We start from the raw sequence: 13,291 nt of genomic DNA, 5'->3' as shown, positions 1-13,291 counted from the left end.
AGGATAACAATAATCTTACACAGGCATTCTCATACAATAAGAGCACAAAACAAATAGTTTGTCTCTTTGATTGATTTCTGATAATACCAATGGGAAAAAAAGTTTTAACACCTGCAAAAGTCAACCAAGTTGATGAAGGCAATGAAGTCTTTGTGTTTGTTGGGCATCAGGTTTGCTGTGGGATCAGATGAAGGCATAAATCCAGCACTTGCAACACTCTGTGTCTGAGAAAAAGAAGAAATACTTCACAAAACTGGCCACAATTTTCCAACATTTTTTCTGCTGTCAAAGCAAAGCAATTTTTCTCAGTCTGATGCTGTATGCAAATCTTCAGAAATACTGAGAGCAGCATTTAGTGAGGAAGAATTAGGGGATCGTAAATTACTTCCAAGGTTTCTGATTATTTATATCATCCATTTCGAATTCCTGTGCAGAACATATTAAAAATACATTTTTTTCTGCTCTGTTTCTTTAACCACCCACATTTTTACTATCCATTCAAGGTGCAGCACTGCAACAGTACCTCATCTGCTGCAGTGACTTTCTGCACTGAAAGATCAAGTTTCTCCACAATCTTCATGACCGACTGCACCAGTGCGTCGTATAAGTGTCGGTTTATGTCTCTCAGGTTGTAGTTCTCGGCAGCCGGAGCTCCAGCTGTGAATCCTGTGTCCTAAAATCACAGCAAATTAGATTAGTTAGACATTAGACATTAGTTTAAACTAATTAAGTACACATGCAACAACTTTTATGATTAAACGGTCACATTCAAACCAAATAATATATTATTAGTATAGTAACAATTTAAACTATTACCTTAACTAGATAATTAAAATAAACTACAAATAAACATCTAATTTCGTACTTTAAAGTTTTCACAGTCCAGAAGCCCCTTAAAGAGGTCAAGGTAGTCCTTAGAGGAAGGAACTTTCGATTTCAAGTGCACCAGGGTCGAATCCTCATCAGCTTGAGAACCACCTGAAGGAATGATCCTCTCCTGATGAGTGGATAAATATATACAAAATCAAGCTCTTAAACATTTAGATATCATGATACTTACAGTTTAAGCAAAAAAAAAAAAAAAAAAAAGAGCAAAAGATCAGCACTTTTAGCAAAAGCACTTACTTCTGACTGAAGAACCGCCATTGAGCACACTCTGATCAGGCCTTGGTGAACTGTTGTTGAAGAAATGAAGAGTGTGAGTGTTGGTAAAACTAACCTAGAATCAGATCAGGTGAGCTAACCTCCAGTTCATCCTTACCCACAGAACTAGTGAAACTCCAGAGGACTGGACCTCGAACTGCCATGGCAACAAACACCTTGATGATGGAGCGGCAGGTGTCAGACTGCATTCTCTGGCTGTACTGAGGGAAGCTGTCCATCTGAACCACAAGGAGGCGCTCTAGCACGGGCGTGTACATTTCAGGGATCTGCAACCAGTTATAGAAATTACAACAATCTGTTGGTTGAGGGCAGATTCTGGGTCTTAGTGCTAGTTTATGATATATATATATATATATATATATATATATATATATAAAATATAATATAATTACACACCAGTAAAAAAAAACAAACAAAGAAAATACAAGGAGAAAACGACAGTAGACTATATGTATAAAACAAAAGTGGGGGGCATTAGTCCAATAAACACCTCAAGTATGAATTCAATCCTCTTCTTAGCTCAATTAACCATTTATCTCAATGGATCAATTCAGCCACTTCCTGTAGAACCAATATCACCAAAGTAATTTATAAAAGGTTGCCAAATCTCAGAAAATTTTTCCTCTTTATTTAAGGAGAATCTGATTTTCTCTAGCTCCAAATGTTTCAGTATATCCCTCGTCAGATTTATATATGTGGGGGCAGCTTTCTGTTTCCAGTTTAACAATATTAATCTTCGTGCTAGTAAACAGACAAACTAAATTATATTTTGTTCAGCCCTGTTTTTAGCTATCTTAGATTTAACAATACCTTAGTTTATGATAAACATTCTGAAGCTTTATATTTGTCATATCCTTGGTAAGAAGCAATGAGGAGGCATTTAAAAATAAAGAATACTTTATTTAACCAAATTAAGTAGCATAACAGTTAAGTACGGAGCCCTGGACATGACATGCAAAAAAATAGTAGGCTAAATTGTACACATGATTACATATCTTTTCTTGCACGTCATGTGCAGTACTCCATAGTAAAGCGTATGCAGCAGCAGGTGAAACGCTTTTGACTCACTCTTTTATTCTCAACATACATGTAACACAAACCTCTACCGCCACCTACTGGCCAATATGCACAGAAGTACACAACAATATTCTAATCACTGAATACATGCAGAACACTTTTGGCAGATGTCTGGTGTCCTTGCTTTATTTACCCTGAGGGTGGCGCTCTAATTGACAGGCTTTTAAGTACACTCAACACACACCCATAGAATGCTATCTATCTTAGAACTGCCGGTAACACTTTATTTTACAGTGTCCTTGTTACATATGTTACATGTACTTACCATAGTAATTATGCATAATTACATGCAAATAACCCTCAACCAAACCTTTATCCTACCTTAACCCTATAGTAAGTACATGTTGTTAATTAATATTACTGAGTACTTAAATATATAATTACATTGTAACAATGACACCGTAAAATAAAGTGTAACCGAATTGCCTTCATGTTGTATTTATTGCCACCGAATGCTGTTTTAATATATAACGAGGAGTTCTGATGAGGAAAAGAAAGTCATGTCTCTTCTCAGAACAAACATAAAACAAATTCAAAAGAACTATATATAGGTTATCCCCATGAGCACCGTTAAACTAAAGGATTTATACTTTCATAATTTAATATTCTACTCCACATAGGAAGAACAGACATGCCAACTAGTTACTGACCTGATGCAGACACAGACACATAGCTGAAGCGGATTGATATCGTGATATCGGCGCGAGGTTTACATAAGATAACATGAAAATAAGTGGAGCAGTCTGAAATCTGCCCCATTGGCTCACAGTTAGATCATGTTGCAGTTCCATTTTTCATCACAGATTTACATTAGGAAAGCTCTAGGGCTCAGGCACCCGCAGCCCCACTTAGTATCATTATACATGCCTGCCGAAGCCATGCGCTAAATTCTGATATATATCCTGCTCACTTTAGGACTTAAAGTAGTCTATAAAATCTGAAAAATATTTATTGCAGAACGCTGAATACATTTACAATTTATTATTGATTCTGTATATAGAGGTCTATGTTTTGGTGAATATTTTGGTGGGGCACCGCCCCACACAAGCAGCGTATTTGGTGACAAATATTAAAAAATGCATATGTACATTTGACTCAATGACATGAGACACTTTAAAGTAATTTTGTGATCCTAAATTGATGCAGTGCACACTTTGAGTAGAGGACTAAAAATTAACCTAAATATTGAATATGGATTAGTTAAAGCAATGCTAGATATAATCATCTACAATGCGATTCACAGCTCACAGTAAAGGAGATGTATCTTACCTGGTCAAGGTGTATCAGAACACTAGCTATGGAGTCGAGGAAGCTTGGCAGCTGGTAGACATTGTCATCATCCTGGACAGATTTAGTCAGGTACATCTGCTTGCACTGCTGAACGAGCTCTGTATACATCAGATCTACATCCTGAGGGGACACCACCTTCCACGGCTAAAGGCAAACAAACACAGAACACAGTCAGAGAATTTTCATCCATTTTAGCCTGAAATAGAAACAATTACATTAGTGCAAAATTAAAAATAATTAGATCAAACAGAATTAGCAAAACAAAACATATATTTTGCTGAATATATATATATATATATATATTATATATATACACAGTACAGTCCAAAAGTTTGGAACCACTAAGATTTTTAATGTTTTTAAAAGAAGTTTCGTCTGCTCACCAAGGCTACATTTATTTAATTAAAAATACAGTAAAAACAGTAATATTGTGAAATATTATTACAATTTAAAATAACTGTGTACTATTTAAATATATTTGACAAAGTAATTTATTCCTGTGATCAAAGCTGAATTTTCAGCATCATTACTCCAGTCTTCAGTGTCACATGATCCTTCAGAAATCATTCTGATATACAAAAGAACAGCATTTATCTGAAATACAAAGCTTCTGTAGCATTATACACTACCGTTCAAAAGTTTGGGGTCAGTAAGAATTTTTATTTTTATTTTTTTGAAAAGAAATTAAAGAAATGAATACTTTTATTCAGCAAGGATGCATTAAATCAATCAAAAGTGGCAGTAAAGACATTTATAATGTTACAAAAGATTAGATTTCAGATAAACACTGTTCTTTTGAACTTTCTATTCATCAAATAATCCTGAAAAAAAATATTGTACACAAATATTTTGTACAATTGTACACATTAAATGTTTCTTGAGCAGCAGATCAGCATATTAGAATGATTTCTGAAGGATCATGTGACACTGAAGACTGGAGTAACGATGCTGAAAATTCTGCTTTGATCACAGGAATAAATTACTTTGTCAAATATATTCAAATAGAAAACAGTTATTTTAAATTGTAATAATATTTCACAATATTACTGTTTTTACTGTATTTTTAATTAAATAAATGTAGTCTTGGTGAGCAGACGAAACTTCTTTTAAAAACATTAAAAATCTTAGTGGTTCCAAACTTTTGGACTGTACTGTACTGTACTGTATATAGTATATATATATATATATATATATATATATATATATATATATATATATATATATATATATATATATATATATATATATATATATATATATTTTTTTTTTATATATATATATATATATATATATATATAAAAAAAACAGACTTGCTGAGAAACTTTTCTTAATATTAGGCTATTCTTAATATTCTAATAAAATGTTCAGATACCAACCGCCGCAAACAGGCCATATCCTCTGATAGCAATGGACAGTTCTTTATTAGTGGATTTCATGTTCCTCATGATATCATAGAACTTCTGCATGAAGAACTTCAGCTTGCTTTTGTGCAGTTCAATGTTCTCTGCCACAAGAGTGGCCACCTTTACAGAGATTGAAAAGATCATGGTCATCATAACCAAGTTGAACATCTCTCAACAAATAAAAAACTATTATGAAAAACAAAACAAAAAATACTATTAAAAAAAACAAAAAACAAAAAAAAACTATTATGAAACTATTTATACATTGAATAATCAAATAAATCAATAAATAGTAAATACCTGTTTTAGGAAAGACACTAGTGCTTTGTAACTACTCTTTTTCAGTTCTTTATGTATATGTCCACAAAGTTTGAACATGACATCAAAGATAGACATGTAATGATCCATGAGACAGTTGCCAAACTGGCTTGAGTGCTTAGCAAACAGTTTGAGACCGGCTGTCAAGAGTAAAAAACAAACATACAAGGAATGAGATCAGCATTGGCAGTACAGTATGAAAATGCATGTTGATATACTGTATATAATTCCACTCACCACAGATGACTGCATATCGCTTATCAGTCTAGAGACATAAGGAATAAAGAAGTGCATTTACTGGGATCTCTTAATGGAAAATGTAACTGAGCTGCACATGTACTACACAAAAGGGTAAAATAATGTAACACTTAATTATTCCTACCTGTAGACAAATCGCCTTTAGCGTATAATCAAAGATTTCTTTTGACATAACCGGGTCTGTTTAAAGCCAAAGAGTGAGCATATTTATGTAATTAGGTCAAGACCAGTGCAGGACAATATTTACACAAACACACACCCACCGTCTTCCACTGATTTGGTGAAGTTCTCCATAAGAGCGGTGATTCCTTTCAGGCATCCAGCAACAACATGAAGTTTTGGCTCCTTTGTAGTAGATGTCATCTGAAAACCACTGATTTAGCACTTAGCAATTATATACATACACATATCCATATGCGGATGGGACGCCTTTACCTGTCCTTTCAGTTCACCCAGGTAGGCCTTGTAGAGTTTTTCAGAGTTGTTGACCATCTCACTGGGGTGCACTTCACCCAGCACTCCAAGAAGTTCATAAATGGAACCCAGCACTGTTGGTAGTCAATTTGATGTTTCAATAATGCACATGTTGTAACATATTTGTTTGTATTCTGACATGCAATTAAAAATATATATCATAATCAGTCTTGTTAAAAAACTATTGGCAATGGCAACATATTTTGGCTACATTATCAAATGTATGTTTAAAGGGATAGTTCACCCAAAAATGAGAATGTGATGTTTATCTGCTTACCCCCAGCGCATCCCAGATGTAGGTGACTTTGTTTCTTCAGTAGAACACAAATGATGATTTTTAACTCCAACCGTTGCCGTCTGTCAGTCGTATAATGCGTGTCAATGGGAACTCCGTCTATAAGAGTAAAAAAAACATGCATAGACAAATCCAAATTAAACTTGTGACGACACATTGATGTCCTGAGACACGAAACGATCAGTTTGTGTGAGAAACCGAACAGTATTTATATCATTTTTTACCTCTAAAACACCACGATGTCCAACTGCTTTGAGCTCGCGCACGGCATCCGGTGCGTGAGTTGTGTATGCGACTGGCGTAGTTTATGCAAGCTTCTAAGCCTGCTCGCCTGAAGTTATCACTCTTCGGCTGGATATCAACACACACATTAACGTAATAAAGTTGTTGAGGGCCTGCAGCGATCATTTTCCCCTGATGATTTTACATACCCAGGAGAGGATCGTGACTTAAACCATCAGCTGTGCCTATGGTTTTTCCACATCCAACTGAGGGATGTGAACAAGATCTTTGTATGTGTCCTTTTATTTGTAAAGCTGCCTTTATGAAAAATAACAAAATAAAATGAAGTTTTGATGTAATAAAACCATGTTTTTTAGTGGTTTACTTCAGCTGTTGTACTACAGGCTCCATGTTTAAACTACGCCAGTCGCATACACACCTCACGCACCGGATGCTGAACGCAGTTGGACATAGTGGTGTTTTAGAGGTAAAAACGATATAAATACTGTTCAGTTTCTCGCACAAACCGATCGTTTCGTGTCTCAGGACATCAATGTGTTTAATCAGGGTTTAATTTGGATTTGTCTGTGCATGTTTTTTTTACTCTTATAGATAGTGTTCCCATTGACACGCATTATACGACTGACAGACGGCAACGGTTGGAGTTAAAAATCATCATTTGTGTTCTACTGAAGAAACAAAGTCACCTACATCTGGGATGCGCTGGGGGTAAGCAGATAAACATCACATTTTCATTTTTGGGTGAACTATCCCTTTAATGTTTTTATGATATCTTCACTTGCCTCCATCAGATATCTTATTCTTCTGACACAACTCTCTGTAAAATTTGTTGAACATATCCCCAACTTTGAGATCCTGGGTGATGCTGGAGTCTTTCGTGAGATACAGTATCTAGAGAGATTTTTGAAATGCGTCAACAGTTTGCCTGAAAATATCAAAAAATGTCACTAGCACAGACATGTTCACAATTCTCTGACTCCAAGTCATAGTCAAAAAGTGAGAGGCTCCTGTTATGGCTTAGTATTTTTTTCTATTATATTTTTTTCATTCTTTTATTATAGGTTACCAGATAAGGATCCACACCTGTCTTATATTCAGGACTCTATTTAAGATGTCTGTCCTTTGTTGGAGGAGGAGCTTTATCTTTATCCTGCAGTTGTGCTCCAGAGCTGGACCTTCACCTTGTGTTTCTGTTAATTGTTTCCCTATTTACTGTTGTTCATTTATTATCTTTATAATTTAAACCCTTAGACTTAAATAAAAAAAAATTGTTTAATATATTTTTGGACTCTGATCCCATTCTTTTGTAACTTCCTTGAGCTGGAATGTAACACTCCCTTGTATTGTGATTTTTAAAGAAATAAAATTCTCCTTGCAGATCTCAAGTCAGTCTCAAGTAATTTTAAATGACAGTAAGTGCAAGTTTCCATGTCTGCATACACTAGGTCAACAGTGTGTCCAAGAACTCACTTTGATTAGGAGACATAAAGCAGGGTTTCGACACACTGCAGCTTTGTCCCTTGTGTAGACAACCATACAAATGTCCTATCCATGCAGAGAGAGGAAAAAAATACTCAGATGTGCCAAAATGAAGCGGTGACATATATAATTAGTCAACCTTTAAAATACACATTAAAATGTGATGCAAAAACCAGAAAGAGACTGCTGGTTGAAGGTACCTTAAGGTCAACAGCGTAGTTCTTCTCCCATCCTCGAACAGCGACTGACATTATCTGTAGAAATTCCGCTAAAAATTTGAGAATCTTCACTCTTGTATCCTGCAGCTGTAGACAAACATATGATCAATATCTTTATAATAATGTAAGAATTAAATATGGTAAAACTTCTATCCTGATAATACATATATCATTATCAGAATTTGGTAAACACCTCTTACCTTTTCATTAGAGAGAGACTTTCGGAGAAAGCTAAGCAATCCCTCTTCTTTTGCAAAAAGCAAAGATGTCTGTAAAACTGAAAGTGAAATGCATTAGAACATTTTGCAAGATTAATTGTCATCAGGATGATTAAAAAGGCAGGCTTGGTCATCTGGGTTAGCCTTGAACCACTAGGTGTTTGATGACCAAACCGGTGACTCTCATTCCCAGAATGTGCTTCACAGTCATTTAAACTGAAGTTTTGTAACCCACTAGGCGACAAGTCTAAGAAATCCCTAAAGACTTGTGCGTATATTCATTTGAAACAATGAATCAAACAGTCATGACTCATATCCCATAATTAATGGCGCTAAAAACAGGTCACACCTATGCAGCTCGCTTGGCTTTTCTTCTCCTCAACAAAACTAAGTGGTATAATTTTCCCCATTGTTTTATTCTAATGTGTTGTTTAAAATGCATTTAAATATAAATGTAACAAAGTTCAGGGTTAGGGAAGAAGGGGGAACCAGCGAACTGTAAATGTAAGTCTTTATTGACAAAATAAATAAAACGAAAGTAAACCGACTGCCGCACATTCATGAACAAAAGGATTTTAAATGTCCTGGTCCTCTCTCGTCCTCACTGTCGTTACTACATCTTTTATCCTCCCGGAGCTCCTGGGACGCGAGATTATCTTGCACATCCCTAATCATTACAATAGTCCTCTTGTGCCTTCTGTCACAAGACTGAAGAAGTTTCCACCTTTGTTCAGGGTTATCAATGACATGTTGGAGATCTCAGTAGAAGTATCAAATATAGGCAAGAACGCAATGAATAAAAACATCTGTTTTTGCATTTTGTATAAACACAACACAATGCTTTCTGCGTGAAAAAGTTCTTACCCAGTTCATTCTCATTCTTAGTTGTCTTGCATTCCTGCTCCAAGTCTCCAATAATGTCACGGCAGACGGCTGTATTCCTGTTCTCAGTGTCTCCAAGGAATGAATGAAGCTGCAGGAGATAGCCCTGAATCCCTCCAACAGTGGAAGTATCGGAAGACATCATTTGTCTCCTTTGCTTACATCAGAAATTATTAAAAGCTTGTCTAAGTAAAGTGAGTTTGTTTTAGATCAGCAAAACAGAACAACATGTGAACAGGTTCACTTCCTGCTTGAGCAGCACGTCACTTATGAAGGTAACAGCTGTATCAATTTATTAATTTGTAATTATTCTTGTTAATGTCATTGTATGTGTATATTTTGTTTGTTTTGTTCTGATGTTCAATAAAAAAAAAAATAAAAAATAAATAAATGTATTAATTTCACACAAAATATCTCCCTTAATTTATATTTACATCATTATTTTTCAAAACATACAATTTCTCAAAACAGTAAACACAAATCCATAACATCTCACCCAATTCCCCAAACATCTTATTTTCAGGTCAAAATGAAGCTCTCCACTCAAAACCATTCAATCTTGCTGAAAAACCAAACTTTGCCCTCAGGCATCACACACAAGTCCTCAAAAACACACACTACAATATCGTCTTACACACCAGTGAGATCAATTCAAAACACTGTTACAAAAACCTCCTTTTGGCAAACAGGTATCATTTTACAGATCAATGTCTATCACAGTTATACTACATACATAGAACAGATATGTTATATATAGCAGATACAGTGAAATTCAACAGTAAGCTGTCATGATCACCAGTTGGAGTTAGCCACTAGAGGACACTCCAACACGGACTATTGCCTCACCTCACTTGGACTTCATTTCCCATAACCCACTTCCCGGACTCATTATCCCGTCATTGCACTCAGCTGTTTTGTGTTTAGTCATTAGTGTCTGTCTATTTATACCTGGTTTGTTTCTGCTTTTGTGATTGAGGTTTCGTTTATGGTCACTGGCTTCTGTTTTCTTAGTTTTATATGGACTGTTTTGTGGATTTTGATTATGGATTACCCAATTAAAGCTGCATTTGGATCTAACCCTCTTGTCTCTGTGCCATCCGTGACAGAAGCTTTAAGAAAAGGTTATTTTCATTACACTGTAAAGAGATCTTTCAGAAGATGAAACGCACTAGAAAAGAAAAGAAATACTAAAGAATTGAACATGTCACAGAACAGTAAAAATAAATGAATCAATAAACCAATTCAACATCCTTGACCAAATTGCATTACAGTACTCCTCCCCTCAGTTCTGCAAAAATATGAAACATAAGAAGTACCTATGGCTACAAATCAATTTGACAATTATGAGTTTGAGGGTGAACAACATGTGCTCCAGTATTTTCTGTATGTAGAATAGTGAAATTTCTCTCATCTAAAGTGCTGCTACTGTGTACTGTAATTATACTGTGTGTAAGGAGTATAAAAACCCAGTAGATGAGCCTGTAGACCCACTTCCCTCATGGTCATTCCTACATAAGAACATGGTCAACTACTGGGCTTTGTACTTCATCAGGAACAAATGTCCTTTGACCCCGTCCCCTTCATTTCTCTTTTCTCTTTCTCTTCCTCTTAGTCTCCCACTAGGATTCATTTTCCAACGCACATAATCACCTGTTTATATTATCCTGAGATTCTGATTTGTGTTGTCAGTGTTTACACAGTGAAGGAACTTTAGTTTGGCTGAACTCATTGTCCAGCCTCCCTCACAGTCATACTTGTAAATTATATGTAAACATCTTTTATGTAAAATATCTTACTCAGGACAGTACTAAACAAAAAATAACATGCATTTTGTATGATCCCTCTTATTTTGTTAAAAATATTCACATTTTCACAGATTCTGCAAGTGGTTCACATACTTTTGCACGCAACTGTAAGTTTTTGATTGAATCACTTCCATTGTAAAAATTGTTAATTATTAACTTAGGGGACACTTAAATGCCACCTTTCCTACTGAAAACAGAAGACTTTTAATGTGTTCTTGCCGTTCATTTACATGTTTAGTATAGGTATGCATGTTTGAATGTGTATGTGCGCAGACGTTTAGTCTTTTTTACAAAGTGACATCGCCAAATTACTTATTTCCATGGATCTATGTGAAATGGAATAATTTTGATAACGTTTTGTCTATGCATAGGGAAAGGAAAGGGAAATGGACCTTCGCAGGGATAGTTTAGTTGGAACGTCAGGGCTGCGTTATAATCATGTCTAGATGCAGGTCCTTCATCTTATCTGGATACGGCCTGGATCTGGCAGACTACAGTAAACCTCGGGATAAACAGAAAGACTAATATTAGTGTAGATGCCATTCTTCTTATGATGTAACGAGTACATCTGGTGTTATGGGAAGTGTTCCCAGTTCCAGCTGACCTAATTTATGCAGCCTAACAATTTACATGATTGTTATGTGTGTTATGTGTATGCCAGGTTAAAGAGATGTGTTTTTAGTCTAGATTTAAACTGACAGAGTGTGTCTGCTTCCCGAACAATGCTAGGAAGATTGTTCCAGAGTTTGGGTGCCAAATAGGAGAAGGATCTACCGCCTGCAGTTGATTTTGATATTCTAGGTATTATCAGCTGGCCTGAATTCTGAGATCGCAATAAACGTGAAGGACTATAATGTATTAAGAGCTCGCTCAGGTACTGGGGAGCTAAACCATTTAGTGCTTTGTAAGTAATTAACAAGATTTTAAAATCTATACGATGTTTAACAGGAAGCCAATGCAGTGATGACAGAACTGGGCTAATATGGTCATACTTTCTAGTTCTAGTAAGAACTCTAGCTGCTGCATTTTGGACCAGAGGCTCAAATTGTTTTTTTTGTTTTTCTGTAGAAAGACAAGCATAAAAAGTGATAAAAGCCACTGAGTAATCCACTGTTCTGTAGAGGGGGTCAAAATGACCATTTTCACCTGAGATTTGGAGTCAATTTACAGGGGTGTAAAATTGACTTTATAAAGATGGCAGCATCATTATTTTATTTTCACACAGAGATTGGTAAATCTATTAGTATAATCTGTTGACTTAATCTTTATTTCATTTTATGCCAACAGTGACAGTTCAAAAATGGGAAAAAGCACTTCTTGTGTTTTTTTGCCTCAAGTTTGCATGCCTGTAACTCAAGAAGTATTAAAGATATCTTAATATCCTTTTGGATTTTGTGCGAGAATCCAAGTCCACTCCCAGAAAAGGTGTACGGTTTATGTGTAATCCTAGGCTCCTCATATAATCGAGTACCAAATCTCCATGAGATACCACCAAATCCTCTGATTGAGCAAGTATCAGCCAATCGTTCAGGTAGTTCAAAATCTGACACTCTGGAGCCACAACGGGGCCAGAGCCGCATCCATACACTTTGTGAAGGTTCAAGGAGCCATTTAAACAGGTGGTCACCGTAGAAGCTGGATCATGGTGTAACCGTACAACAGACTGATCCTCCCACATGAGTGGAGGGAAAAACCTCTGAAATGAGAAACTGTCAGATCACTCGATTGGCAAACCAGCACCAACGGCAGAAGTGGGAGCGTGAGGGCCTGCACACACGGCCTTAAGTCAAAATTAGTCCGAAATGCAACAAGTGGCACAAACAGGAGTTTCACTAAAAACTGACGCAATATGAGTGAAATGTATCGAAAGGGAACACAAATGTTTCTGTCAGCACTGTTTCATCTGGTTTAAATCACAAACGCAAGACAGATCCAGTTAGAAGGCTGTCCAATCTACAGAACACCATCATTTACTATGGATTTACTGTAGTAACCCTAACTGGCCAGTTCATTGTACAGCGACCCACCGCTGAACTGCACCATGGTATTGTGGAGGAAATGTGGTATATTCATATCAAATTTTAGATTATTAATGTAGACATGAATTAGAGTAATGGAATATAATTACAGTATTTTTTGTTATTAACCTGTTGCATTTATTTATGCT

General features: G+C 35.9%; 1 protein-coding gene across 1 annotated transcript in view; it reads right to left on the bottom strand.

Annotated features, from left to right (window-relative positions):
• Window positions 1–11,708, bottom strand: part of LOC125277589 (DNA-dependent protein kinase catalytic subunit-like) — a 62,879-nt gene extending 51,171 nt beyond the window's left edge. Inside the window, 17 exon segments of the mRNA XM_048206075.1 lie at window positions 112–224; window positions 524–673; window positions 866–997; window positions 1,126–1,175; window positions 1,262–1,430; window positions 3,511–3,675; window positions 4,908–5,054; window positions 5,235–5,392; window positions 5,490–5,517; window positions 5,635–5,690; window positions 5,774–5,873; window positions 5,946–6,058; window positions 7,305–7,413; window positions 7,993–8,067; window positions 8,202–8,306; window positions 8,420–8,496; window positions 9,302–11,708. Coding sequence (XP_048062032.1) covers window positions 112–224; window positions 524–673; window positions 866–997; window positions 1,126–1,175; window positions 1,262–1,430; window positions 3,511–3,675; window positions 4,908–5,054; window positions 5,235–5,392; window positions 5,490–5,517; window positions 5,635–5,690; window positions 5,774–5,873; window positions 5,946–6,058; window positions 7,305–7,413; window positions 7,993–8,067; window positions 8,202–8,306; window positions 8,420–8,496; window positions 9,302–9,464 — 1,910 coding nt within the window. The 5' untranslated portion in view covers window positions 9,465–11,708.
• Window positions 11,709–13,291: the final 1,583 nt, after the last annotated feature.

Source organism: Megalobrama amblycephala, linkage group LG10, assembly GCF_018812025.1.
Source record: "Megalobrama amblycephala isolate DHTTF-2021 linkage group LG10, ASM1881202v1, whole genome shotgun sequence".
Lineage (NCBI taxonomy): Eukaryota > Metazoa > Chordata > Actinopteri > Cypriniformes > Xenocyprididae > Megalobrama > Megalobrama amblycephala.
The sequence above is the reverse complement of the archived record's forward strand: the minus strand, read 5'-3'. Positions and strand labels throughout refer to the sequence as shown.